Source organism: Phocoena sinus, chromosome 4 (assembly GCF_008692025.1).
Source record: "Phocoena sinus isolate mPhoSin1 chromosome 4, mPhoSin1.pri, whole genome shotgun sequence".
NCBI classification, from domain to species: domain Eukaryota; kingdom Metazoa; phylum Chordata; class Mammalia; order Artiodactyla; family Phocoenidae; genus Phocoena; species Phocoena sinus.
The window spans coordinates 96,033,945-96,059,720 of record NC_045766.1 but is presented as its reverse complement, the minus strand read 5'-3'; the positions used below and the strand labels follow the sequence as shown (position 1 = coordinate 96,059,720).

The 25,776-nt window shown below is 36.4% G+C and overlaps 1 protein-coding gene across 12 annotated transcripts in view; it reads right to left on the bottom strand.

Annotated features, from left to right (window-relative positions):
* Positions 1-25,776, bottom strand: part of SENP7 (SUMO specific peptidase 7) — a 186,252-nt gene that overhangs the window by 57,130 nt on the left and 103,346 nt on the right. For all 12 annotated transcript variants that reach the window (XR_004349610.1, XM_032629915.1, XM_032629914.1 and 9 more), the window contains one exon: positions 5,703-5,818. Coding sequence is in view for 11 of the 12 variants with exons in the window: in XM_032629915.1 (XP_032485806.1) it covers positions 5,703-5,818 (116 nt within the window). In the remaining variant the exon portion in view is untranslated. The remainder of the gene's footprint in view (positions 1-5,702; positions 5,819-25,776) is intronic.

Below are 25,776 nucleotides of genomic sequence, written 5' to 3'. Positions count from 1 at the left end.
GTGCTAAGAAGGAAGTTTATAGCAATACAAGTTTACCTCAGGAAACAAGAAAAAACTCAAATGAACAACCTGACCTTACACCTAAAGCAACTGGAGAAAGAAGAACAAGTAAAGCTAGTAGAAGGAAAGAAATCATAAAGACCAGAGCAGAAAAAAATGAAACAGAGACAAAGAAAACAATAGCAAAGATCAATGAAACTAAAAGCTGGTTCTTTGAGAAGATAAACAAAATTAATAAACCTTTAGCCAGACTCATCAAGAAAAAAAGAGAGGATTCAAACCAATAAAATTAGAAATGAAAAAGGAGAAGTTACAACTGACACTACAGAAATACAAAGGATCATAAGAGAGCATCTATAGGGCAATAAAATGGACAACCTGGAAGAAATGGACAAATTCTTAGAAAGGTACACTCTCCCAAGACAGAACCAGGAAGAAATAGAAATTATGATCAGACCAATCACAAGTAATGAAATTCAAACTGTGATTTTAAAACTCCCAACAAACAAAAGTTCAGGACCAGATGGCTTCACAGGCGAATTCTATTCAACATTTAGAGAAGAGCTAACAGCTATCCTTCTGAAATTGTTCCAAAAAATTGCAGAGGAAGTAAAACTCCCAAATTCATTATGTTACCAAAACCAGACAAAGATACTGCAAAAAAAAAAAAAAGAAAATTACAGGCCAATATCACTGATGAATATAGATGCAAAAATCCTCAACAGAATACTAGCAATCCAAATCCAACAACACATTAAAAGGATCATACACCATGATCAAGTGGGATTTATCCCAGGGATGGAAGAATTTTTCAATTCCTGCAAATCAGTCAATATGACACACCACATTAACAAATTGAAGAAAAAAAATCATATGATCATCTCAATAGATGGAGAAAAAGCTTTTGACAAAATTCAGCACCCATTTATGATAAAAACTCTCCAAAAAGTGGGCATAGAGGGAACATACCTCAACATAATAAAGGCCATATATGACAAACCTACAGCTAACATCATACTCAACAGTGAAAAGATAAAAGCATTTCCTCAAAGATCAGGAACAAGACAAGGATGTCCACTCTTGCCACTTTCAACATAGTTTTCAAAGTTCTAGCTACAACAATCAGAGAAGAAAAAGAAATAAAAGGAATCCAAATTGGAAAAGAAGTTAAATTTTCAGTTTGCAGATGACATGAGACTATATATAGAAAATCCTAAAGACGCTACCAGAAAACTACTAGAGCTCATCAATGAATTTGATAAAGTTGCAGGTTACAAAATTAATACACAAAAATCTGTTACATTTCTATACACTAACAATGAAAGATCAGAAAGAGAAATTCAAGAAACAATCCCATTTACCATCACATCAATAAGAATAAAACACCTAGGAACAAACCTACCTAAGAAGACAAAAGACCTGTACTCCAAAAACTATAAGACACTGATGAAAGAAATCAAAGACGACATGAACAGATGGAAAGATATACCATGTCCTTGGATTGGAAGAATCAATATTGTCAAAATGATTATACTAACCAAGGCAATCTATAGATTCAATGCAATCCCTATCAAATTACCAATGGCATTTTTCACATAACTAGAACAAAAAAAATCTTAAAATTTGTATGGAGACACAAAAGACCCAGAATAGCCAAAGCAATCTTGAGAAAGAAAAGTGGAGCTGGGGCTTCCCTGGTGGCGCAGTGGTTGAGAGTCCGCCTGCCGATGCAGGGGACACAGGTTCGTGCCCCGGTCCGGGAAGATCCCACATGCCGCGGAGCGGCTGGGCCCGTGAGCCATGGCCGCTGAGCCTGCGCGTCCAGAGCCTGTGCTCTGCAACGGGAGAGGCCACAACAGTGAGAGGCCCGCGTAAAGAAAAAAAAAAAAAAAAAAAAAAGTGGAGCTGGAGGAATCAGGCTCCCTGACTTCAGACTATACTACAAAGCTATAGTCATCAAAACAGTATGGTACTAGCACAAAAATAGAAATACAGATCAATGGAATAGGATAGAAAGCCCAGGAATAAACCCATGCACCTATGGTCAATTAATCCATGACAAAGGAGGCAAGACTATATAATGGAGGAAACACAGTCTCTTCAATAAATGGTGCTAGGAAAACTGGACAGCTACACGTTAAAAAAATTAAATTAGAATATTCTTTAACACCATACACAAAAATAAACTCAAAATGGATTAAAGACCTAAATGTGAGACTGGACACTATAAAAACTCTTAGAGGAAAACAAAGGATGAACACTCTCAGACATAAATCACAGCAGTATCTTTTTTGATCTGTCTCCCAGAGTAATGGAAGTAAAAACAAAAATAAACAAATGAGACCTAATCAAACTCAAAAGTTTTTGCACAGCAAAGGAAACCAAAAACAAGACGAAAAGACAACCCTCAGAATGGGAGAAAATATTTGCACATGATGTGACCGACAAGGGATTAGACTCCAAAATTTACAAACAGCTCATGTGGCTTAATATCATCAAAACAAACAACCCAATCAAAAATGGGCAGAAGACCTAAATAGACATTTCTCCAAAGAAGACATACAGATAGGCAAGAGCCACATAAAAAGATGTTCAACATTGATAATTATTAGAGAAATGCAAATTAAAAGTACAATGAGATGTCACCTCACACCAGTCAGAATGGCAATCATGAAAAAATCCACAAACAATAAATGCTGGAGAGGGTGTGGAGAGAAGGGAACCCTCCTACACTATTGGTGTGAATGTAAATTGGTGCAGCCACTATGGCGACAGTATGGAAATTCCCTAAGAAGCCAAAAACAGAGCTACCATATAGTCCTGCAATCCCACTCCTGGGCATATACCCAGAGTAAAACATGGTCCAAAAGGATATATGCACCCCAATATTCATTACAGCGCTGTTTACAATAGCCAAGACACAGAAACAACCTAAATGTCCATCGACAGAAGAATGGATAAAGAACATGTGGTACATGTATGCAATGGAATACTACTCAGCCATTAAAAAGAATGAAGTAATTGCCATTCACAGCAACATGGATGGACCTAGAGACTGTCATACTGAGTGAAGTAAGTCAGACAGAGAAAGAGAAATATGGTATGATATCGCTTATATGCAGAATCTAAAAAAAAAAAAAAGTTACAAATGAACGTATTTACAGAACAGAAACAGACTCACAGACTTAGAGAACAAACTTACAGTTACCAGGGGGAAGGGTGTGGGTCGGGGGACAGTTAGGGAGTGTGGGACTGACATGTACACACTGCTGTATTTAAAATGGATAACCAACAAGGACCTACTGTACAGCACAGGGAACTCTCCTCAATATTCTGTAACAACCTAATTGGGAAAAGAATTTGAAACATAATAGATACATGTATACGTATAACTGTATCACTTTGTTGCATACCTGAAACTAACACAACGTTGTTAATCAACTATAATAAATATAAAGCTGAAAGTTAAAAAAAAACTGATGAAAGAAATAGGGCTTGAAAAAAACTCTATTATACAGGAGTTTTCCTTCTAACAGTTTACTAATTGCACATCAGCCAAGACTATCACATTGGAAGCAGGGATAAATTTATTAGGTAGAGCTAGACATTGTAAAAACAAGACTCTACCTGATAACAAATACAATTTTACTTGCAAATATTATTAGCATATAAAATTAAAGAGGTAACAAATTCTTATAAAAATAACATGTTAAATATTTCCAATGTATTATATTCAAAAAAGCAAATGCTACAAGGCAAACAATGTACTACAAAAGAAAAGTACATCTAGTGTGGAGAATATATCAATAACTGTAATATCTTTGTATGGTGACAGATCATAACTAGACTTATCGTGGTGATCATTTTGAAATGTATAGAAATACTGAATTACCATGTCATGTAACAGGAACTAACATAATGCTGTAGGTCAATTATAATTCAAAAACAAAGAAACTCAGAAAAAGAGATAATATTTGTGGTTATCAGAGGCAGGGGGAGGCAGAATTGCAAGACGGCAGTCGACACGTACAAACTTCCTGTTATAAGATAAATAAGTTCTAGGGATGTAATGTATAACATGATAAATATAATTAACACTGCTGTGTGTTATATAGGAAAGTTGTTAGGAGAGTAAATCCTAAGAGTTCTCATCACAAGGAAAATTTTTTTCTATTTAATTCTGTATCTATATGAGAAGATGGATGTTCACTAAATTCATTGTGATAATCATTTCATGATGTACATAAGTAAAATCATTACACTGTACACCTTAAACTTATACAGTGCTGTCAATTATATCTCAAAAAAACTGGAAGTTTACAATGGTATACCTGAGATTTAATTCAGAACTCTCATTAATTTACGGGCTCACGTTAAACAATTGGTATTAGACACAATTATCTATAGGATGAAAATACGGTGAGTTTCAATAAAGTTTCAATAACTAATTTTCTTAAAAACACTTTACTTAAGAGGAGACCCTTCAGGGATACTAAGAAACTATAAAGTGTTTCTTTTATCGTGCATTTTTTTCCCTGCTGTAAGTCTAAAATTCCACTGTGACTTTGAAGGAATACTGAAGGGCACAAATTAGAAAGCTTTTTATTTAACTATTCCTACTCTACCCAGGAAAGCAATGAAGGTTTAACAGTGTCTTGATAGTATCTGATTGAGGCCACTTGTACAAATATAAGCCCACTTACACTTTTATATTGTAATTAAAGATAATTATTTCTGGGAAAAGGACAATTTGTAAAAAAAAAAAAAAAGTCTTTCATTATATGCAGATAGTACCTAGTGACCAATTGAAAGATTATGTCTACAGAGTCACAATACTTTAGAGATTGCCCTCATAAGAGTTGCAGCTGGTTTCTTGTATACATCAAAGATATCAGTCTAGTTTCCTTTTAGGTTTTCCTCCTCTATGAAAAAGACTATTTAAAATGTGAAAACAGCTGTGTTCCAAATGAAGTACAAAGAATTTTTACACAGTGTCAGTGAAGGACCCCGTTTCTTGTGAATAATCTATAAAATCATTCAGAAAACAAAATACCTCAACTAGCTTGAAGCTATTAATAATCCAAGAGACCCTTGAAGATGTTAGTTTCACATCTGACTAATGTATAAATTTGTTTTGGTGAAAGCTTTTATGAATTATTTTACGATCTTTATAAGAAGAGACAAAAAGGAGAAAAGAAGTCAATTCATTAACCCGACAGGCAAGGAGGCCTACAGTGAATTTTCAAAAGTCTGGGATGTATTTACCTTTAAATTTGGGCTAATAGTGGCTTGTATTGGCATCCTTCTAGAGTCGAGAGAAATCCTAATGAATAAAGAATGTATTTCATAGTAGGAGGATAGACAGTGGGAAGCTAATAATAATAATCAAGTTAGCAGTAATATCACTTACTAGACATATCCATGGGAGTGACATTTAGAAAGAGTCAAACTAACATTATAACTTTATACCTGTATGCCCAGCCCCAACAAAAAAAAAGGAAAGAAAATAATAATATTCAAATTTGACTTCTGGATTTTGTAAACAAATCAGGAGATGTATACAAATGGTAAATTTAGCAATTTTCTTTGTGTCACTAAAAAACCTCTTTACTTTCATGTATAAATAAAGTTAGCTAAAAAATATTATTAAAAATGCAACAGACAAAAATTCAATTGGCAACAGTTTTCTGAGGTTCACTAACCTTTAGGTTGAGTATCAGACATTACAAGTGAAATACTATCATCATCTCTTCGCTTTTCTTTAGCGTGTGCAGCCTGCTTTGCATAATTATTGTCTGTCTGACTTGGTTGTGAACTCCTGCAAAACAAAATAATATTATACTCAATTCTTCTGAACACAAATGAATTTAGAAGCCAGCTGACATATATTCACGACAAAAATAACAGGTTACAAATGGCGTCCTTTATAGCAGAGGATGTGATCTGAACAGTAAAAAGAATATTAAAATATGACTTGAGAAATAAGTTCTCATTCCTGTTCTACCTTTAAGTTCTCCATGTTTCTTTGGAAGGAAAAAAACAAGATAAGCACAACACAAAATTGTGCACATGCAAAATGAACAAAGAATAATACAAGTATTAAATACATCGAAGAGGTCTAAAAAGTAAAAATTCCACGAACACAAGTACATGATAATCACACTTATGTGTAATCAAAAAATAAGTCAAAGGTAATTGTTAATATGTTTCAAGCATGGTTCACATATCAAAAGTTATGTACAAAATAAAGTTTGGGGCTTCCCTGGTGGCACAGTGGTTGGGAGTCCGCCTGCCAACGCAGGGAACATGGTTTGTGCCCCGGTCCGGGAAGATCCCACATGCCGCGGAGAGGCTGGGCCCATGAGCCATGGCCGCTGAGCCTGCGCATCCAGAGCCTGTGCTCCGCAGCGGGAGAGGCCACAAGAGTGAGAGGCCTGCGTACCGCAAAAAAATAAAAATAAAAAAAATTTAAAAAAAATAAAGTTTGGAGTGTAGTTACAAATTTTACCTACAGAGAAAATAATTTAAAATATAACCTACTAGTTAAATACATAAAATATAATACTGTGTGAAAAACAAGTTTTGGAAGATGAGCATAATATCACTATTAATGAAAACATAATACAATAGTAGTAGGGGGTTTCAATACCTCACCCCACTTTCAGTAATCATTAGATCATCCAGACCACACACAAAAAAAAAAAATCAAAAAGGAAACATTGGATTGAACCATAAACTTGACCAAATAGACCTGACATGCATTTATAAAACATAAACACAGAACATTCTCCATGATAAGTCACATGATAGGCCACATGATTTGCAAGTCTTAGCAAATTTAAGAAGACTAAAATCTACAAAATATCTTTCCCAACCAAACAGTATAAAATGAGAAATCAATAACAGGAGGAAAGCTGAAAAATTCACAAGTATATGGAGGTTAAACAATATGCTACTGAAAACCAACTGGCTAAAGAAAAAAATCAAAAGGAAGATCAAGAAATATCTTGAAACAAATGAAAATGTGAGCATAAAATGTCAAAATCTATGGAATGTTCTATGAGGGAAGTTAATAGCAATAAATGCCTACATTAAAAAACAAGAAAGAACTCCAATAAACAACCTCAATTTACACCTCTTGGAACTAGAAAAAGAACAAATGAAGCCCAAACTAAGCACAAGGAAAGAAACAACAAAGATCAGAGCAGAAGTAAATAAAATAAAAATAAGAAAAACAACAGAAAAGGTAAACAAAACTAAGAGCTAGTTTTTTCAAAAAATAAAGTTGACAAACCTTTAGCTAGACAAACCAAGAAAAAGACTCAAATCAAAACAGATCATCAAGAGACTACAATAAGTAATTATATGCCAACAATATGGATAACCTAAGAGCTGGTTATCTGGGGGCAAAAAACCTTTTGGCTAGACTAAAGGAAAAAAGAGAAGACTTGTAAATAAAATCATTACAACTGATAGCACAGAAATATGAATATATGAATATCATATGAATAAAATATGAATATCATAAGTGACTATTACAAACAATTGTACATCAAGTCATATAACCTAGAAGAAATGGACAAATATCTAGAAACATACAACCTACCAAACTGAATCATGAAGAAAAAGAAAATGTGAACAGATCAATAACAAGGAGACTGAATTAGTAATCAAAAACCTCCCAACACAGAGAAGCCCAGGACCAAGTGGTTTCACTGGTAATTCTACCAAACAATTAAAGAAGAATTAAAGACAATCCTTCTCAAACTCTTCCAAAAATTTTAAGAGGAGGGAACACTTCTATACTCATTTTGCAAGGCCATCACTACACTAATACCAAAGCCAGTTAAGAACACTACAGGAAAAGAAAACTATACACCAAAATACCCTTAACGCATAGAGATGCGAAAATTCTCATCAAAGTACTGGAAACCAAATTCCACAACACACGTTAAAAGGATCAAACACCATAAGCAAGTGCAACTTATTGCAGAGATGCAAGAATGGTACAACATCCAAAAATCAATCAATATGATAAACCACATTAATAAAATGAAAGATAAAAATCATCTGATCCCTCAAAAGATGCAGAAAAAGCATTTGACAAAATTCAACATCCTTTCATGATAAAACCCTCAAAAACCTGGGTATAAAAGGAACATACCACAACATAATAAAGGCCAATGCCACAAACCCACAGCTAACATCATATTAAACAGTGAAAAATTAAAAGCTTCACCTCTAAGATGAAGAACAAGACAAGGGTGCCCACTCTCACCACTCTTATTCAACGCAGTACTGGAAATCCTGGCTAGACAAATTATACAAGAAAAAATAAATAAATAAAAGGCATCCAAATCAGAAAGGAAAAAGTAAAACTGTCATTATTTGCAGATGATATGATCTTATAGAAAGAAAACCCTAGAAAATCCAGCAAAAAACTGTGAGAATAAATGAATTCACTAAAGTTGCAGGATACAAAGTCAACGCACTACAATCAGTTGCACTTCTATACACTAACAATGAACTATCTGAAAAAGAAATTAAGAAAAAATACCATTTATAACTATAGCAAAAAGAATAAAATTATACTTATGAATAAATATAACCTAGAAGGAGAAAAACCTGTACACTGAAAACTATAAGATACTGATGAAAGAAACTGCAGACACAAATAAATGGGAAGATATTCTATACTCATGGATTGGAAAAATTAATTTTGTTAAAATGTTCATCCTACCCAAAGCAACCTACAGATTCAAAGCAATCCCTATCAACATTCTAATGGCCTTTTTCACAGAAATAGAACAGTCTTAAAATTTGTATGGAACTACTAAAGACCCCAAATAGCCAAAGCAATCTTGAGAAAGAAAAACAAAGCCAGAGGAATCACACTTCATGATTTCAAACTACATTACAAAACCATAGTAATCAAAACAATGTAGTATTGGCATAAAAACAGACACATAAATGAATGAAACAGAATAGAGAGCCAGAAATTAATCCATGCATATATAGTCAACTCCTGTATGATAAAGGCGCTAAGAATACACAATGGGAAAAGGAGAGTCTTTTCAATAACTGACGTTGGGAAAACTTGACAGCCACATGCAAAAGAATGAAACTGTATAAATATCTTATACCATATATACAAAAATCAACACAAAATGGATTAAACACTTAAATGTATGACCTGAAACCATAAAACTCCTAGAAAAAAACATGAGAGTAAGTACCTTCACAATGATCTTGGCAATGATTTTTTGGATTAAACACCAAAACAAAGGCAACAAAAGAAAATTAAAAAGTGGGACCAAAAAGCTGCACAGCAAAGGAAACCTTCAATAAAATTAAAAGGCAACCCATGGGGCTTCCCTGGTGGCACAGTGGTTGAGAGTCCGCCTGCCGATGCAGGGGACACAGGTTTGTGCCCCAGACCGGGAAGATCCCACATGCCGCGGAGCGGCTGGGCCCGTGAGCCATGGCCGCTGAGCCTGCGCGTCCTCCGCAACGGGAGAGGCCACAACAGTGAGAGGCCCGCGTACCGAAAAAAAACAAAAAAAAAAGGCAACCCATGGAATAGGAGAAAATATTTGTAAATCATGTATCTGATAAGGGAGTTAATATCCAAAATATATAAAGAATTCATACAACTCAACCAAAAAAGCAGAACAATTTCATTAAAAAATAGGCAGAAAAACCAAACAGAGGTTTTTCCAAAGAAGACTACAAATGACCAACAGGTACATGAAAAGGAGCTCAACATCCACTAATCATCAGGGAAATGTGTATCAAAACCACAGTGAGGTATAATCTCACACATGTGAGAAAGACTATTATCAAAAGATAAGAAAGAAGTGTTGGCAAGGATGTGGAGTGCTGTGGGAATGTAAATTACTGCAGCCACTATGGAAAACAGTATGAAGGTTCCTCAAAAAATTAAAAATAGAACTAATATACGATCCAGCAATTCCACTTCTTAGTATGTATCCTTAGGAAACAAAAGCACTCTCTCAAAAAGATATACACACCCCCATGTTCACTGCAGCATTATTTGCAACAGCCAAGACACGGAAACAAGATAAGTGTCCGTCAATAGATAAATGGATAAAGAAAATGTGACACTGACACACACACACACACACACACACACACACACACACACACACACACACGATGGAATATTATTCAGTCATAAAAAAAGAAATCCTGCCATTTGTGACAACATGAATGAACCTTGGACAAAGACAAATACTGTACAATCTCACTTATATGTGGAATCTAAATTTAAAAACAGACAAACACACACCTAGATACAGACAACAGATTGGTGGCTGCCAGAGCCAGGGGCATGAAATGACTGAAGGTGGTAAAAAGGTGCAAGTTTCCAGTTGTAAGAGAAATAAGTCCTGGGGATGTAAGGTACAGCATGATGACTATGGATGACAACAGTGTACTATATATTTGAAAGTTGATAAGATAGTAGATCTTAAAAGTTCTCATCAAGAGAAAGAAAACTGGGACTTCCCTGTTGGTCCAGTGGTTAAAACTCTGCGCTCCCAGTGCAGGGGGGCTGGGTTCAAGCCCTGGTCAGGGAACTAGATCCCGCATGCCACAACTAAGAGCCAGTGCAGCCAAATAAATAAATATTTTAAAAAAGAGAAAAAAAACTGTAACTATGTGCGGTGATGGATGTTAACTAAACTTACTGTGTTACTCATTTTGCAATATATACATGTATGAGATTATCTTGTACACCTAAAACTAATACAATATTCTGTCAGTAACATATCAATAAACTAGTTTTTAAAAGCAAATTGATAAACAATTGGGAAAGCAATTTGGTACTAATCAGAATAGCCATAGAATGAATTCAATCTTTACTGACAATCTTCTCACCCATGATAACTATAATTAACAAAACAACTCATTATGGTATTATTTAAGTGGGTAAAAATTTTGAAATAAAAAACTATATAAAATTATTAACCTACAGCATTCCTTTACAGAATATATTATACAGTAATTACTCCATTTTCAAAACTACTTAACATAGAAATTTTTAAAATTTTATTGAAGTACAGTTGATTTACAATGTTGTTAATTTCTGTTGTACACCAAAGTGATTCAGTTATATGTATATATATTCTTTTTCATGTTCTTTTCCATCATGGCTTATCACAGGATATTGAATATAGTTCCCTGTGCTATTCAGTAGGATCTTGTTGTTATCCATCCTATATACAATAATTTGCATCTGCTAATCCCAAACTCCCAATTCTTCCCTCCCCCACCCTCACTTAGAAATTTTTACATTTATAAAAGTACTAAAAAGTCAGACACCAAGAATAAATCAAAGATCCCTGTACAATAAAATATGAAGTACATACCAAGTGACCTCAGGAAGATTGCAGAGTAGGAAACACCTACCATGTTCTCACCTAGACAACAACTGCACTGGCAGAATCTGTATGATGTAACTACTTTGGAATTCTGGAGTCTACGGAAGGCTTACAACTTCCAGTCAAAAGGTTCAACAGTAAATTGCAGTTAATTTTGGTCAATTTAGGCAATTTGGATGGTAGCAGTTACCTATGCCCAGCTTGGAGGCAAGCAGCAATGCCCAAGTTCCTAGAACAGTTTGCACAGGCTTACAATTACCAACATGAGCAATAAGGACCTCATCCTCCAAATATTGGGAAACTATTCTGATCACTGATTGCTATCTCTGATCGTGGATAAGCAGACATAGAGACAGGCAGCCATTGCCACAACAACCACTACCATTGTTGCAACAATCTCCCCATCCAGCTAAAACAACTTCCAAGAGATTTAAAGAACTAGCACCTATTTTATTTCCTCACTTCATTTTTCCCATTTTCTCCTTATGGGAACCAAACATTTAAGGACTAGGACATTAAAACGTAATCACATGTACAAGGAAATTTAGAACGTCACAGACATAACCGGGGAAAGACACAGGTTCAGAAAAAACCTGAAAAGACCTTTTGTTTACATATCAGGCTGATCCCTGGAAGAGGGACATGTTACAACAATTTAAAAAACTAACAAAGGGAAAAAATCCAGCAAACGCTAGGGAAGGGAGAGAATCTGATTTTCAGACTTGGCATCTTATAAGATCCAAATGTCAAATTTTCAACAACAACAAAAATTCATAAGACATACAAAGAAACAGGAAAGTATGGCCAATTCAACAGAAAAAAAAATTAATCAACAGAACCTGTCCCTGAAAAGATCCAGTTGGCAGATTCAGTAGACAAAGACATTAAAACGACTATCTTAAAGATCCTCAGCGACTTCCCTGGTGGTACAGTAGTTAAGACTCCATGCTTCCAAAGCAGGGGATGCAGGTTTGATCCCTGGTCGGTAGGGGAACAAAAATCCCACATGCTACGTGATGCGGAGAAATTTTAAAAAAAGAAAAAAAAATATCTTGGACAAAAGTCAAGAAAATGACTTATGATAAAATGAAAATATCAATAAAAGACAAAATACACAAATGAACCAAAAGGAAATTCTCGAGCTAAAAAAGTATAATAACTGAAATGAAAATTTATTAGAGAGATTCAAAAGCAGATTTGAGCAGGGAGAAGAAACAAGAAGAAACGGTCACTGAACCTGAAAATATGATCATGGGAATGACCAAATCTGAGGAACAGAAAGAAGAAAAAAAATTTTTTTAATAAATTTATTTATTTTTGGCTGTGTTGGATCTTCATTGCTGCGCACAGGCTTTCTCTAGTTGCGGCAAGCAGGGGCTACTCTTCGTTGCGGCGCCCAGGCTTCTTTTTGCAGTGGCTTCTCTTTGTTACAGAGCATGGGCTCCAGAGCGCAGGCTCAATAGTTGTAGCCCATGGGCTTAGAACATCCACAGAATGTGGGATGTTCCCGGACAAGGGCTCGAACCCATGCCCCCTGCATTGGCAGGCAGATTCTTAACCACTGCGCCACCAGGGAAGGCCCAGAAAGAAGAAATATTTAAGAAAAGTAAACAGAGCCTAAGGGACCTATGGGACACCAAAAAATGGACTAATATAAACATTGTTGGAGTCTCAGAGGAGAAGAGAAAGGGGCAAAGATATTATTGGAATAAATATCACCAAAGAATTCCAAATTTGATGAAAAAAATGAATATAAATACCCAAAAAGCTCAAGGAACTACATGTAGAGTAAACTGAATGAGATCTACACCAAGAAATGTAATAATCAAATTGTCCAAAGATAAAGGCAAAGAGAGAATCTTGAAAGCACCAAGCAAAATGTGACTCATCACACACAAAAGATCCTCTATAAGATTATGAGCAGATTTCTCATCAATAACCATGCTGGCCAGAAGGCACTGAATTGGTATATTCAAAGGACTAAAGGAAAAAACTGTCAACAGGAAATCCTATATCTGGCCAAACTGTCCTTCAAAAATTAGGACAAAATTAAGATATTCTAAGACAATCAAAAGCTGAGGGCGGGGGCTTCCCTAGTGGTGCAGTGGTTGAGAGTCCGCCTGCCGATGCAGGGGACACGGGTTCGTGCCCCGGTCCGGGAAGATCCCACATGCCACGGAGCGGCTGGGCCCGTGAGCCATGGCCGCTGAGCCTGCGCGTCCGGAGCCTGTGGTCTGCAACGGGAGAGGCCACAACAGTGAGAGGCCCGCATACCGCAAAAAAAAAAAAAAAAAAAAAAAAAAACGCTGAGGGCGTTCATTACCACTATAAGAAAAAACAGCCCTATAAGAAAAACTAAAGAGAGTCTTTGTGTTGAAATGACAGGACATTAGACAGTAATTCAAAGCCGTATGAAGAAATAAAGATAACTGGTAAAAGTAAATTCATAGACAATTATAAAATCAGGTATTGTAACTCTGGTTTGTAACTTGCCCGTTTACTTTCTACATGATTTAAGCCAGGGGTCCCCAATCCCCGGGTCATGGACTGCTATTGGTCCACACGGCCTGTTATGAACTAGGCTGCACAGCAGGAGGTGAGCAGCCAGTAGGCAAGTGAAGCTTCATCTGCCACTACCCATCACTCCCCATCGCTCCCCATTGCTCGCATTACCGCCTGAACCATCACTCACATTACTGCCTAAACCACACCCCGGACCCCCGTCCATGGAAAAACTGTCTTCCACGAAACTGGTCCCTGGTGCCAAAAATGTTGGGGACCACTGACTTAAGAAACTAATGCATTTTTTAAATTACTAGACTATGCTTTTGAACAAACAATTCATAAAGATATCATTTTATGACATCAGTAATTGAAAGGATGTGAGGACAGAGCTATAGAGGAGCACAGTTCTGAATGTTATTGAAATTAAGCTGGCATAAATTCAAATTGGCATGTTATAACTTTAGAATGTTAAATGTAACCCTCATGATAACCACAAAGAAATCAGCTATAGAATACAGACAAAAGGAAATGAGAATGAAATCAAAAAGCTTCACTACGAAAAAACAAGTAAACATAGAGAAAGACAGTAATGTAGGAAATAAAGGGCAAAAAAGCTATAAGGCGTATAGAAAACAAATATTAAAATCACAGAAAGTCCTTCCTTATCAATAACTGCTTTAACTGTAATTAATTCAACCCCAAACAAAAGATAAAGACTGGCAGAATGGATTAAAAATATATGATCCAAGACTTCCTTGGCAGTCCAGTGGTTAAGACTCTGCACTTCCACCGCAGGGGGTGCAGGTTGAATCCCTGGTCGGGGAACTAAGATCCCGCATGTTGCATGGCATGGCAAAAAAAAAAAAAGATCCAACTATAGGCTGTCTACAAGAGACTCACTTTAGATGCAAAGATACAAATAGGTTGAAAGCGAAAATATGAAAAAAGATATTCTATGCAAATACTAGCCAAAAGAGAGCAAGGGTGGCTATACTAATATCAGACAAAATAGACCTTAAATCAGAAGTTCACAGGAGAGAAAGAAGGACATTATATATTATAGTACAAGGTTCAATACAACAGGTGATTTAACAATTGTAAATACTTACACATCTAATATTATGAAAATATATTAAGGAAAAAATTGATAGAACAGAAGGGAGAAACAGACATTTTCACAGTAATAGTTGAAGACTTCAATACCCCACTCTCAACAGGAACAGAACAACCTGACAGAAGATATGTAAGGAATTAGAAGACTTAAACAAATAAAATAAACCTACGAGACCTAACCATCATATACAGAATACTCTACCCAACAAGAGAATATGTATTCTTCTCAAGTGTACAAAGGACATTCTCCATGATAGCTGTATTTTAAGACAAAAAACTACATCTCAACAGATTTAGAAAGATAAATATCATACAAGGCATCTTCTCTGACCACACAGGATGAAGTTAGAAATCAGTAACAGAAGGAAAACTGGAATACTCACATCTTTGGAAATTAAACAACACACTCTGAAGCAAGCAATGGGTGTAAGAAGATATCACAAGGAAATAGAAAACGCTGAGGGATAAATGAAAATGAAAGGACAACATATCAAAACACATGGGATGAAGCAAAAGCAGTGCTAAAGGAGAAATATACAGCTATAGATGTTTACACCGAAAAAGAAATATCTCATATCAACAGCCTAACTTTACAACTTAAGGAACTAGAAAAAGAACAAACTAAATTCAAAGGTAGTGGAAGTAATAAAGGTAAGAGCAGAGATAAAAAGAGAATGGGAGAAAAAAAGAGAAAAATCAACAAAACCAAAAGTTTGTTCTTCAGAAAGATCAATAAAATCAACAGACCTTTAGCTAGATGGACTAAGAAAACGAAGAGAAGATTCAAATTAATAAAATCAGAAATGAAAATTAAAACATTACAACCAGCCCGACAGAAATAAAAAGGATTAGAAGAGAGTACGACGAACAACTATATGAATTGGATAATGTAGATGAAATTAACAAATTCCTACTGACACAAAACCTACTAAATCACAAGTAAATAGAAAATCTGAATAGACCCATAACTAGTAAGGACATTGAGTCAGTAACCAAAAACTTCCCAATAAAGGAAAGCCCTGGAACTGACAGCCTCAAATGGTGAATTCTACCAAACTTTTAAAGAACAACTAACAGATAATCTTTTCAAACTCTTCCAAAAAACTGAAGATGATGGAATACATCCTCATTCTGTGAGGTCAAGCACTGATTGCCCTGATAGCAAATCAATTCAAAGACACTACAATAAAAATATAGGCCAATATCCCCAAGGAACATTGATGCAAAAATCCTCAATAAAATACCTCAAATGGCTCATATGGTTATATACCTTAACTACATGAATTTACTCACAGGATACAAGGATGGTTCAACATACAAAAATCTTTCAACACACCACATTAACAGAATAAAAGTGTAAAACCACATGGTCATGTCAATTAATGCAGAAAAAGCACTCCACAAAATTCAATAACTTTTGCTAATAACTAAAAAATAAAATTCGACAATCTAGGAATAGAAACAAACTACTCACCTCAACATAGTAAAAAACATATATTAAAAATGCACAGGAAACATCAAACTCAACGATGAAAGATTGACAGCTTTTCTTCTAGGATCAGGAATAATGCAAGGATGCCCACTTTTACCACTTCTAGTCAACACAGTACTAGAAGTTCTAGCCAGAGCACTTATACAAGAAAAAGAAATATAAAAGCATCAAAACTGGAAAGAAATAATCTGTGTTTGCAGATGATATGATCTTACATGTAGGAAACTCTAAAGATTACACACACACATACACAAAAACAAAACTGTTAGAATTAATAAACAACAACAAAAAAAGGAAACTAAGAGAACAACCTATTTACAATTGCTTCAAGAGAAAAAGAAACTTAGCACTTAACCAAGGAGACAAAAGACGTGTACAATGAAAACTATAAAACGTGGCTGAAAGAAATTAAAGAAGACATTAATAAATGGAAACACATCCCATGTTCATGGATTGGAAGGCTTAATATTGTTAAGATGTCAATACTACCTAAAGCAATCTACACACTGAATTCAATCTTATCAAAACTGCAGTAGCATTTCTTGCAGAAATATAAAAACTTATCCTAAAACACATACATGACCTTAAGGAAACCGGAAGAGCCAAAAACGATCTTCAACAAATTTGGAGGTCTCATACTCCCTGATTTCAAAAATTACTACAAAGCTATAATAATCAAAACACCATGGAACTTGCATAAAGACAGATATAGAGATCAATGTAATAGAACAACACCCAGAAATAAACCCTCGCATATATGGCAGATGATTTTCACGTGGCTGCCAAGACCATTCAGTGGGGAAAGGACAGCCTTTTCAACAAAGCATGTGGAGAAACAGAATATCCACATGCAAAAAGAATGAAGATGGACCCTCACCTAACACCCTACACAAAAGTTAACTCAAAATGCATCAAAGGCCTAAATGCATAAGCTGAAACTATAAAACTCTAGGCATAGGGGAAAATGTTCATGACACTGGATTTGGCAAAAATTTCTTGTATATGACACCAAAGCATGGGCAAAAAATGGAAACATAGATATATTGGACTTTATCAAAACTGAAACTTCTGTACATCAAGTGGCAGTATCAGTAGAATAAAAGTCAACCCACAAAATGGAAGAAAATACTTGCAAATCATGTTTCTGATAATATATTAATATTCAGAATATAGAGAGAACTCCTAAAACTCAAAAATAAAAAACAGAAGACAGCATACTAGGATGATGGGGAATTCACATCTCCGCACAACTAGGACACTTACCAGGCACTGGTGGGGGACCATGGACACCAAAAAGGACAGAAGGAACCCCCAGCAAGTGGTTGTTTCAATTATACTTTTATTTTTCCTAATATATTTTTTATCTTTCTAATTTTATTTTGTTTTTTATTCTTTGATACTGTACTGCTCCTCTTTTTCTTTATTGCTTGCTTTTTTTTTTTTTTTTTTTTTTTTAACCGTGCCACAAAGCTTGCGAGATCTTGGTTCCCATTCCGGATGTCGGGCCCAAGCTACTGTGGTGGGAGCTCCGAGTCCAAACTGCTGGACTAAGAGAGAACCTCAGACCCCAGTGACTATTAATTGGAGTGAAGCCTCCCAGAGGTCCTCATCTCAGCACCATGACCCAGCTCTATCCAACTGGCTGCAAACTTCAGTGCTGTAAGTCTCAGGCGAAACAACCAGTAAGACAGAAATACAGCACCACCCAGGAAAAAAAAAAAAGAAACAACAAAAACACATGTTACAGATGAAGAAGCAAGGTAAAAATGTAAAAGACCAAGTAAATGAAGACGAGATACATAACCTACCTGAAAAAGAATTCAGAGTAATGATAGAAAAGATGATCCAAATTCTCGGAAACAGATGGAGAAAATACAAGAGACATTTAACAAGGATCTAGAAGAACTAATGAGCAAATAAACAGTGAGGAACAACATAATTACTGAAATTAAAAATACTCTAGAAGGAAGCAATGGCAGAATAACTGAGGCAGAAAAAACAGATAAGCGAGCTGGAAGATAAAATAGTGGAAATAACTGCCAGGGAGCAGAAAGAACACAATTGAGGACAGTCTCGGAGACCACTGGGGCATCATTAAATGCATCAACATTCGAATTATACAGGTCCCAGAAGAGGAAGAGAAAAAGAAAGGATATGAGGAAATATTTGAAAAGATTATAGTTGAAAACTTCCCTAACATGGGAAAGGAAATACTCATTCAACTCCAGGAAGCAGAGAGTCCCATGCAGGATAAATCCAAGCAGAAATAAACCAAGACACATATTAATCAAACTATCAAAAATTAAATACAGGGCTTCCCTGATGGCACAATGGTTGAGAGTCAGCCTGCCGATGCAGGGGACGTGGGTTCGTGCCCCAGTCCAGAAAAATCTCACATGCCGCGAAGCGGCTGGGCCTGTGAGCCACGGGCACTGAGCCTATGTGTCCAGAGCATGTGCTCCACAACAGGAGAGTCCACAACAGTGAGAGGCCCGTGTTACGCAAAACAAAAAAAATTTTTTAATAAATACAAACAAAAAATATTAAAAGCAGCAAGGGAAAAGCAACAAGTAGCATATAAGGGAATGCCCATAAGGTTAACAGCTGATCTTTCAGCAGAAACTCTGCAAACCAGAAGGGAGTGGGCAGGACATATTTAACTGATAAACGGGAAAACCCTGCAACCAAGACTACTCTATCCACCAAGGATCTCATTCAGATTCGACAGAGAAATTAAAACTTTTACAGACAAGCAAAATCTAAGAGAATTCGGCACCACCAAACCAGCTTTACAAAAATGCTAAAGCAAATTCTCTGGGCAGGAAACACAAAAGAATGAAAAAACCTACAAAAACAAACCATAAACAATTAGGAAAATGGTAATAGGAAAATACATATCGATAACTACCTTAAATGTAAATGGATTAAATGCTCCAACCAAAAGACCCAGGCTGACTGAATAGATACAAAAACAAGACCTGTATACACGCTGTCCACAACAGACCCACTTCAGACCTAGGGACACGTACAGAATGAAAGTGAGGGGATGGAAAAAGATATTCCATGCGAATGGAAATCAACAGAAAGCTGAAGCAGCAATTCTCATATCAGACAAAACAGAATGCAAAATAAAGACTATTACAAGAGACAAAGAAGGACACTATATACTGATCAAGCGATCGAACTAGGAAGAAGACATAACAATTGTAAATATATATGCACCCAACATAGGAGCACCTCAGTACATAAGGCAAATGCTAACAGCCATAAAAGGGGAAACTGACAGTAACACAATAATAGCAGGGGACTTTAAAACAACTTTCACCAATGGACAGATCACCCAAAATGAAAATAAATAAGGAAACACAAGGTTAAATGATACATTAAACAAGATGGACTTAATTGATACTTACAGGACATTCCATCCCAAAACAACAGAATACACTTTCTTCTCAAGTGCTCATGGAATATTCTCCAGGATAGACCATATCGTGAGTCACAAATCAAGCCTTGGTAAATTTAAGAAGATTGAAATCATATCAAGTATCTTTTCAGACCACAACACTGTGAGACTAGGTATCGATTACAGCACAGAAGCTGTAAAAAATACAAACACATGGAGGCTAGACAATATGCTACTAAATAACCAAGAGATCATTGAAGAAATCAAAGAGGAAATCAAAAAATACCTAGAAATAAATGACAATGAAAACATGACCACCCAAAACCTACGTGAGGCAGCAAAAGCAGTTTTAAGAGGGAAATTTATAGCAACACAATCTTACCTCAAGAAACAAGAAACATCTCAAATAAACAATCTAACCTTATGCCTAAAGCAATTAGAGAAAGAAGAACAAAAAACCCCCAAAGTTAGCAGAAGGAAAGAAATCATAAAGATCAGATCAGAAATAAATGAAAAAGAAATGAAGGAAATGATAGCAAAGATCAATAAAACTAAAAGCTGGTTCTTTCAAAAGATAAACAAAATTGATAAACCATTAGCCAGACTCATCAAGAAAAAAAGGGAGAAGACTCAAAAGAATTAGAAATGAAAAAGGGAAGTAACAACTGACACTGCAGAAACACAAAGGATCAAGAGAGATTACTACAAGCAACTATATGCCAATAAAACGGACAACCTAGAAGAAATGCACAAATTCTTAGAAAAGCACTACCTTCCGAGACTGAACCAGGAAGAAATAGAAAATATAAACAGACCAATCACAAGCACTGAATTTGAAAGTAAGATTAAAAATCTTCCAACAAACAAAAGCCCAGGACCAGATGGCTTCACAGGTGAATTCTATCAAACATTTAGAGAAGAGTTAACACCTATCCTTCTAAAACTCTTCCAAAACATAGCAGAAGGAGGAACACTCCCGAACTCATTCTACGAGGACAGCATCACCCTGATACCAAAGCCAGACAAAGGTGTCACAGAAAAAGAAAACTACAGGCCAATATCACTGATGAACATAGATGCAAAAATCCTCAACAATATCCTAGCAAACAGAATCCAAAAGCACATTAAAAGGATCATATACCATGATCAAGTGGAGTTTATGCAAGGATTCTTAAATAGATGCAAATCAGTCCATGTGATACACCATATTAACAAATTGAAGGATAAAAACCATATGATTATCTCAATACATGCAGAAAAAGCTTTCCACAAAATTCAACACCAATTTATGATAAAAACTCTCCAGAGAGCAGACACAGAGGGAACCTACCTCAACATAATAAAGGCCATATCTGACAAACCCACAGCCAACATCATTCTCAATTGTGAAAAACTGAAAACACTTCCTCTAAGATCAGGAACAAGACAAGGTTGCCCACTCTCACCACTACTATTCAACACAGTTTTGGTAGTTATAGCCACAGCAATCAGAGAAGAAAAAGAAATAAAAGGAATCCAAATTGGAAAAGAAGAAGTAAAACTGTCACTGTTTGCAGATGACATGATACTATACATAGAGAATCCTAAAGATGTTACCGAAAACTACTAGAGCTAATCAATGAATTTGGTAGAGTAGCAGGATACAAAATTAATACACAGTAATCTCTTATATTCCTACACACTAATGACGAAGAATCTGAAAGAGAAATTAAAGGAACACTCCCATTTACCATTGCAACAAAGGGTAAAATATCTAGGAATAAACCTACCTAAGGAGAGAAAAGACCTATATGCCAAAAACTATGACACTGATGAAAGAAATTAGAGACGATACAAACGGATGGAGAGATATATACCATGCTCTTGGAGTGAAAGAATCAACATTGTGAAAATGACTATACTACCCAAAGCAATCTACAGATTCAATGCAATCCCTATCAAGTTACCAATGGCATTTTTCACAGAACTAGAACAGAAAACTGCACAATTTGTATGGAAACACAAAAGACCCCTAAAAGCCAAAGCAATCTTGAGAAAGAAAAATGGAGCCGGAGGAATCAGGCTCCCTGGCTTCAGACTACACTACAAAGCTACAGTAATCAAGACAGGATGGTACTGGCACAGAAACAGAAATATACATCAGTGGGACAGGATAGAAAGCCCAGAGATAAACCCATGCACATATGGTCACCTTATCTTTGATAAAGGAGGCAAGAATATACAATGGAGAAAAGACAGCCTCTTCAATAAGTGGTGCTGGGAAAACTGGATGGCTACATGTAAACGAATGAAATTAGAAAACTCCCTAACACCATACACAAAAATAAACTCAAAATGGATTAAAGACCTAAATGTAATGCCAGACACTATCAAACTCTTAGAGGAAAACATAGGCAGAACACTCTATGACATAAATCACAGCAAGATCCTTTTTGACCCACCTCCCAGAGAAATGGAAATAAAAACAAAAATATACAAATGGGACCTAATGAAACTTAAAAGCTTTTGCACAGGAAAAGAAACCATAAACAAGACGAAAAGACAACCCTCAGAATGGGAGAAAATATTTGCAAACGAAGCAACTGACAAAGGATTAACCTCTAAAATATACAAGCAGCTCATGCAGCTCAATATCAAAAAAACAAACAACCCAATCCAAAACTGGGCAGAAGACCTAAATAGACATTACTCCAAAGATATACAAATTGCCAAGACACACATGAAAAGATGCTCAACATCACTAGTTATTAGAGAAATGAAAATCAAAACTACAATGAGGTATCACCTCACACCGGTCAGAATGGCCACCATCAAAAAGTCTAGAAACAATAAATGCTGGAGAGGGTGTGGAGAAAAGGGAACCCTCTTGCACTGTAAAGGGGAATGTAAATTGATACAGCACTATGGAGAACAGTATGGAGGTTCCTTAAAAAACTAAAAGTAGGACTACCATATGACCCAGCAATCCCACTACTGGGCATATACCCTGAGAAAACCATAATTCAAAAAGAGTCATCGGGCTTCCCTGGTGGTGCAGTGGTTGAGAGTCCACCTGCCGATGCAGGGGACACGGGTTCGTGCCCCGGTCCGGGAAGATCCCACATGCCGCCGAGCGGCTGGGCCCGTGAGCCACGGCCACTGAGCCTGCGCGTCCGGAGCCTGTGCTCTGCAACGGGAGAGGCCACAACAGTGAGAGGCCCACGTACCGCAAAAAAAAAAAAAAAAAAAAAAAAAAAAAAAAAAAAAAAAGAGTCATCATGTACCACAATGTTCACTGAAGCTCTATTTACAATAGCTACGACATGGAAGCAACCTAAGTGTCCATTGACAGATGAATGGATAAAGAAGATGTGGCACATATATACAATGGAATATTACTCAGCCATAAAAAGAAACGAAATTGAGTTATTTGTAGTGAGGCAGATGGACCTAGAGTCTGTCATACAGAGTGAAGTAAGTCAGAAAGAGAAAAGCGAATACTGTGTGCTAACACGTATATATGGAATCTAAAAAAAAAAATAAAAGTTCTGACGAACCTAGGGGCAGGACATGAATAAAGACACAGACGTAGAGAATGGACTTGAGAACAAGGGGAGCGGGAAGGGTCACCTGGGACGAAGTGAGAGAGTAACATTGACATATATACACTACCAAATGTAAAACAGATAGCTAGTGAGAAGCAGCAGCATAGCACAGGGAGATCAGCTTGTTGCTCTGCAACCACCTAGAGGGGTGGGATAGGGAGGGTGGGAAGGAGATGCAAGAGGGAGGGGATATGGGGATATATGTATGCATATAGCTGATTCACTTTGTTATACAGCAGAAACTAACACAACATTGTAAAGCAATTATACTCCAATAATGATGCTAAAAAATAAATAAATAAAAAACAACCTGATTCATCAATGGGCAAAGGAGCTGAACAGACAGCTCTCCAAAGAAGATACATGAATGGCCAATAAACTCATGAAAAAGATGTTCAATATCAGTAATTACTAGGAAAAACCATGTCAAAAGCACAATGAGATATCACTTCACACCCATTAGGATGGCCATTATGCAAACACAAAAAATAACAAGTGTTACCAATGATGTGAAAAAACCAGGACCCTTGTGCACTACTGTGTCAATGTAAAATGGTACAGTTACTACAGAGAACAGTGTGGGGGTTACTCAAAAAATTAATAATAGAATTAAATGATCCAGCAATTCCACTTTCAGATATACACCCAAAATAATTGAAAGCAGAAACACAGATACTTGTACACTGATGTTCATAACAGTGTTATTATTCACAATAGCCAAAAAGTGAAAGCAACCCATGTATCCATAGACATTTATATCAGACTCCAGAAAGGCAAAAAGGAACCAAAACAATTAGAAAAGTTATCTCCAGACTGTTATTCTGGGTCTAATACCTCACTCAAAACATCACAAATTAAAACTGTAGTTCACTGACCTATTTTTATACTTGGGGTTGAGGAGGTCTTTCCAAGAATAAACCAAAACACTGGGGTCAAACACTGACAGGTTTTACAAAATAAAACTTTAAGTATCAATACTACAGAAGTTAGTATAAACAAAGTAAAATTACAAATAGGAAACCTAAAAAAATTTTTGCAACACATATAACAAAGAGTTAGTACCTTTCATAAGAGTTCTTACAAATCAGTATGAAACACCCCAATACATGCAAAGACTAAAGAAGAAATTCATGTGAGAAATACAAAATCCATCTTCACTAAAATAAGAAATGACTGAAATGAAAACAATTTATTGAAAACAATTATGTTTATTTTTGCCAACAGGTCATCAAAAAATTTCAATATCACTTAATTCTGGATAAAGTACAGGAGAATGGCACTACAAGATTTATAAGACTAAGTACACAAAGATATATATATAAATCCATTTATTGGGACCGCCCTGGTGGCACAGTGGTTAAGAATCCACCTGCCAATGCAGGGGACACGGGTTCGATCCCTGGTCTGGGAGGATCCCACTTGCCACAGAGCAACTAAGCCCGTGAGCCACAACTACTGAGCCTGCACTCTACAGCCAGCGAGCCACAACTACTGAGCCTGTATGCCACAACTACTGAAGCCCGTGTGCCTAGAGCCCATGCTCTGCAACAAAAGAAGCCACCACTATGAGAAGCCCATGCACCACAACGAAGAGTAGCCACCACTCGCTTCAACTAGAGAAAGCCTGCACGCAGCAACGAAGACCCAACACAGCCAAAACTAAATAAATAAAATAAATAAACTTAATGGACTTCCCTGGTGGCACAGTGGTTAAGAATCCGCCTGCCAATGCAGGGGACACAGGTTCGAGCCCTGGTCTGGGAAGATCGCACATGCCGCGAGGCAACTAAGCCTATGCCCCACAACAACAGAGCCTGTGCTCTAGAGCCCATGAGCCACAACTACTGAGCCCGTGTGCTGCAACTACTGAAGGCCACGCACCTAGAGCCCGTGCTCTGCAATAAGAGAAGCCACTACAATGAGAAGCCCATGCACCGCAACAAAGAGTAGCCCCTGCTCGACACAACCAGAGAAAACTCACACACAGCAACAAAGACCCAATGCAGCCAAAAATAAATAAATAAATTTTAAAAATAAATTTATAAAAAAGGATAACTCCATTTATTATGGCATTGTTATACAGATAAAAAATGAAAAATGTCCACCCATAAGGAAGTAAATATATGTAAAAGAAGATAAAATAGATCTCTATGTATTGATGTAAAAAGTTATCAAATTAAAAGATAATAAGTGGTTTTCTCATTTACTCCTCCAGCATACCTAGGTATTATTATCTTAACTTACAGATGGGCTAAACTGAGGTACAGAGAAAGAGAA